Source organism: Colias croceus, chromosome 16, assembly GCF_905220415.1.
Source record: "Colias croceus chromosome 16, ilColCroc2.1".
Lineage (NCBI taxonomy): Eukaryota > Metazoa > Arthropoda > Insecta > Lepidoptera > Pieridae > Colias > Colias croceus.
The window spans coordinates 6,922,208-6,927,547 of record NC_059552.1 but is presented as its reverse complement, the minus strand read 5'-3'; the positions used below and the strand labels follow the sequence as shown (position 1 = coordinate 6,927,547).

Sequence of the window (5,340 nt, the reverse complement as noted above, 5' to 3'; positions counted from 1 at the left end):
CTGGTTTTATATCCTCATAAAAATTGTCTGTAAAAATTTGATATATCAAACTATCGGTATCGGTGTACAATAACTTAATTTTATTATGAAACTTTTTAATCATGTAGTTGTAATGAAATTCATACATAAGGGTCTTAGATATATCTAAAATACAAAATCCTAAATAAATCGGCTTATCATAAATTAATTTTGTTTTACGTAATTGTATTGCGACTAAATGTTCTGAAAATATTGATAAACTATGGAATTCTGGTTTTGCAATCCAATCCTGAGCACCTAAAACTTTACCACGATTATCCCAGTGAGTTAGTAGTTTAACGTTTACTCTTTTTTCAATATTTTCCATAGTCTTACCGAAGACAGAATTATTCATTAATTTAAAAAAGTCTTTTTCGAAGTTTGATGTAGCTAACGTTCTCAAAGTAGTATTTAAGTCTATGTATTTCTTTAACCAAGAACTCTGTTTAAATTTTAAAATTCTATGTACTTTAATTAATTTAATTCCCATTTCAATGCATTGTTTTAAATTCCTGTAGTGAATGATGTATTTATTTTTATTATTTAAATTAGGAACTAATTTAGTTTCTTTAGTATTACCCACACATATGTTTTCAGGACATAACGGAAAGTCAGAATGCAAATTATGAAGTTCATCAGGATATTCCAAATCAACTTCTAAAACATAACCGAAATCAGAGTTATCCGGTACATTATAATCTGTATTAGAATCTATCCATTCGAAACCACCAACAGGAAGAGATTGAAACATTGCCCAACCATATAAATTATTCGCATCAAAATATGTTAGATATGAATTAGGTTTTTCACTATCATAATCCTCCATGAATTTATTATTTGCTCTAGCAAAACGATTGCTACACTGAGATACACCCCCTCTAATACCAGCTTTAAAAAAAGCAATTTTGTCATAGTCCGTTAACAATTCTAATTCTATTTTGGTAAATTTTAACATTGCATCCCAACTTAAACCTGGGGCAGTATAGTAATGAGCAGGATCTAATCCATAAGTTTTAATACAAAGCTTTCTAAAGTTTTCGAATACATCAGTCAAAAGTAAAACATCAGTTTTTAAATATAAATCGGAATAATCGGACATACTACTACACTTAAAATGTTGCCAAATATCTTTTGCATGATTATAATCATCATTTGAAATATTTGTATCTGTGAGTGAACTATAAAAATGGTGTTGATCAGGAAGTGATGGATGTTTCAAGCAATCACTATTACACATAAATTCATAAGGATAAATACCTTTCCGTCTTAAAAGTGAAAAATCTTCATTATTAGGATAGTTCCTTTTTAGTTCTGTAAACTGATCATCATTAAGATTTTTAGCTAGTTGATCTAAACTACACGATAAAAATTTAAATGAATCTACAAATCTTAAACTTACTGATTGATTATTATTTATTGTTAACTGTTTTGAAAATGATATGTATCGTTCTTTATTTTGCGGAATAACTTCAACTTTGCCATCATAGAGGTTTAATGCATGGACAATGAAATGAGCATCATAGTGACTGAGGTTATGTAAAAATATTGGAATATGACGAGGGGTTCTGTACTTAGTACTACACACTTGATGTGCAACACCTCTAAAACTACCAGTGTACCAATCAAAATCGTTAAAAGGATCTCCATTTAACTCAGTTTCACAAATATGACACATGCTTGAATTTGAAATTTTAATTTTATCTTCATCTGATAATGGAACGGGACATTTTTGGAAACTATTTTTTTTAACTATTGTTTTCACATCTTCACAAAGGCGATTCATAAACACTTGTGCACAGTTTGGCCCACTATACGTCTCATATTTTGATAATCTGTTATCATATGAACATTTAATGTAATATCCAAAACTATACACTTCATGTTTTTGAATATTAATTGTACTAGGCTTGGATGGATCGTTACTACATGATTCTATCGGGTTCAAAAATGCCTCAAAGTCTGCATAAACCACAAAGGGCATTTCCAACTTTTTCGCGAATTTATCAAATTTTAATTTATTATTTGAGCCGTTTGGTAATTCCGTACAAATGTGAGCGCAATCATATTGTTGATGGTTATTAAGTCTTTCCTCTGATGGGAAATGAAGTAAACATGAATCACATATATAAACTGCATGATGATGACTTGATATTTGTGAACTAACTAATCGCGATAAGTTTTTAATATAACAGTAATGGTTGTTAGTACCATTCGATATATATAGTAGGTTAATATGATTAGGTGTACGACATTTTGTTAAATATAAAGGACCTACAACAGAATTACACTTTTTTTCTTTATTATATTCTAAGCCAAAAACATTAATACTAATATTGTTTAATTTCTCTACTTTTGATATATCTGCAATTTTAACCGGAAAAGAAATACCAGTAAATTTTAGTTTATTTCCATGAATTGCGTAAGATGCTACCCGATCTACACTTTTACATACAGGATATAAACCAGAGAGTAATGCCCATTTGAAACACATATTATCATTATTTTTAACATTGATTACAGCTTTTTTTGATTTAATATCTTGAGGAAGGTCGATATATGAACTACCACGTAGGGGGTTGAATTTGTTAACATTCATATCTATGTATTTAATTTGATTAAGACTCCAACCACTATCTTTTTTTTCAAATTGACAAATTTTACCGACTACAGTGTCTATTAATGATGAATAAAAAATATTTAAGTCATCTCCCTGACAAATGATGTAATTAAACGTTTGAAAATCAAACGTATTTTTAATATCTTTAGTTTGTTGTATGAAATCAGCATGCAATATGAAGTTTATTTTTAAAATTGTATGTTGTTGAATACATTCATTTATCAAAAATAAGATATCGATTTTTAGTGAATTTAAAAACGATTCTGGTGTTTCAAAATATTGCACCGATTGAAGTGTTTTACTATTAATTCTGTATGTTAAAATTCGATTACCAAAAGCGGTTTCAACAACTGTTACATTTGTTAATGAATTATGTGATTTTAAAAGATTATTTTTATGTGTATTACTTTTTAAATGATTGTTTAGATACCTTTTATTAATATAAACATGACATGTATCACATTCCACCTTATTGTTGTCCACGTCATTGGTTTCAATTGATGATGTAGAAGCTCCCTCATCAAATTTTGCTTTCTTGGTAACCTTATTTTCATCTGTAGTGATACCTCGTTTGATACCTCTTCCAACTTGTTGTTGACTGTAACAAAAAAAGAAAATTATTAGACAAATCTTAAAATAAAACATTACTACAATAATATTTCTTATTGAGTTTGTACTTCTAATACTTACATTAACGTTGTTTCAACCATCAAACATTGATTATACAACTCATCATCATATGATGAATCGAACAGTTCACGCTTCTCCATTTCATCACAAACTTTATGCAGCTCCTGATTGAATTCGCTGTTGAATTGTTCTATATTCTCTTCAATGGGTGCGGAAAAGAAAGCACTGGTGCACATTTCACTAAAGTTTTCCATCTTTATAATAAAGAAGAAAGTATGTAGCACAGTAAGTAACAGTTAAGTGTTGGTAGAGCAACTGATACTCAATTTAAAAAAATGTTCAATATTTATAGTCTATCATAAGATTAGGAAAGTTTTGTAAAATCTAATGAGTACATAGAAGTAATTTAAGAAAACATAATCACATTTACTAATGATCATTGTTAAAAAAGTATTTTTTCACTTTTTCACTTTCTGCTATTGTCTTTGTAATATTGTATACGAGGGCGTTTGTGTTGTCATAGATGCTATCCTTATTTTTCTTTACGTAATATTTAATCCTCGTGGTAGCGTGCTTCCAGTGATCACTAGTTGGAATCTTGGATAGTTTCTTCATATCATACATTTCAATTTTTATGAGATGCATCGCTTGGTCTCCGTCATCAGAATTTGTAGAGATGTATGATACACCATCTCTAGCGGCTCGTGCCACAGTTGACGATAGCAGCTTCTTCCTTTTTATTTTTGGTGCCACTTCAAAAAATTGATCAATTGACTGCAATTTCCTTTTTCCGCCATCGTCTGTGTTATTAACGATGATGTCATCACTCTCTTCTTCGTTTTGAGGAGAGAGTGGCGAGTAGTAACACAGTTTATAGGTATTTTCATCGAAGTTGAATGATTTCTGCAACAACAGAGTTATCGCGTTAATATCAATTTGTTTACACTTAGTCTGACATACACACACACGTTAAGAGAAATACAAGTAAGTTTGTCAATAGAATAATCACTTACCTCCATGATCATTGATGACACAAAACACAACACAAACGTAGTATTGGTAGATGTATACAATCCACTGTGGTCCAACGACCATAGACTGACTGCATGACTGCAACTGTTCGATCATATATAGCACCATTCTTATCTAAAGCAAATTCCTAAGTACAATGAAACTGATTGTAACTCTATGAGTCAACAAACTTATCTCACGTTCCTTCGCAAATGACATCAACCTGCTTTGTGACTCTCACAAAAGAATGCGATTAAATATTCACAAAACGAAACTGATAGTAACTCTATGAATCAACAAACTTATCTCAAATTGCTTCGCAACAGGTATCAATCTGTCATACTCTATTCTCGGGGACTGGTATTCACTTTCTTAATGAAGGAAATGCAATCTCTCGTGAACAGTATGCCAAAGGCTACTGTCTTTTAGCATTTGATTTAACTCCTGATTTATCAGCTAACTCATCAGCTCATTGGAATCTCATAAAGCATGGTAGTGTAAGATTAGAAGTACGATTTGAATCCTCACTAACACAAACAATTTTCTTGAATATAATAATACATCGTTTGGTTAGAATAGTGAGGTAGGTCATAACAAAGAAGTTTAATACAAAAGCAGTGATAAGCGAGGTGCACAATGAGTAATAGATAAGAACGCCGGACGGTGTAATTAGCTAATAGGAAAAGGTGAACAATGGGACGCTAATGACCCACCGGATATCAATTAGATATGAGTTAATCGATCTGCACATCTTCGAAACCGTGCATCCTATCGCTTTGGGAGTGAGTGCTATCGACTCAGCGTGGTCGCTTTAGTGGGAAAAGAGTCCAAACTTTTTTTTTTTTTTTTTTTTTTTTTTTTTTTTTTTTTTTTTTTTAAAGTGAAACTTTTATTACATCGCCTCAAACTTTTTGGTCTGTGTAGCGCATGTCGCGTGTATCGCGGCAACCGAGTAGGTATTACCTACTCGGCACGCGACATGCGCTACACAAAGCAGTGTTCCGAACCGTTCGAACAATTTCATTTTACCGGGGTTTCATAAAACCACACCCTTGGATATGTCG

At 31.3% G+C, this 5,340-nt stretch overlaps 1 protein-coding gene across 1 annotated transcript; it reads right to left on the bottom strand.

The window, feature by feature from the left end:
• Positions 1-213: 213 nt before the first annotated feature.
• LOC123698711 lies at positions 214-4,794 on the bottom strand. The gene is made up of 6 exons (XM_045645463.1): positions 4,279-4,794; positions 3,326-4,168; positions 1,638-3,233; positions 1,276-1,373; positions 602-906; positions 214-222 (listed from the first exon to the last, which is right to left on the bottom strand). The coding sequence occupies exons 2-6, from the start codon at positions 3,517-3,519 to the stop codon at positions 214-216; spliced, it is 2,202 nt and encodes a 733-aa protein (XP_045501419.1). The 5' UTR covers positions 3,520-4,168; positions 4,279-4,794.
• Between the last annotated feature and the right edge of the window lie 546 nt (positions 4,795-5,340).

Coding starts and splice junctions, on each gene's coding strand:
- LOC123698711 (XM_045645463.1), bottom strand. CDS start 3,519: ATGGAAAACTTTAGTGAAATGTGCACCAGTGCTTTCTTTTCCGCACCC. Junction 3,234..3,325: donor ATGGTTGAAACAACGTTAAT/GTAAGTATTAGA, acceptor TTTTTGTTACAG/TCAACAACAAGTTGGAAGAG. Junction 1,374..1,637: donor CCTTTTAACGATTTTGATTG/GTACACTGGTAG, acceptor TTTATCGTGTAG/TTTAGATCAACTAGCTAAAA.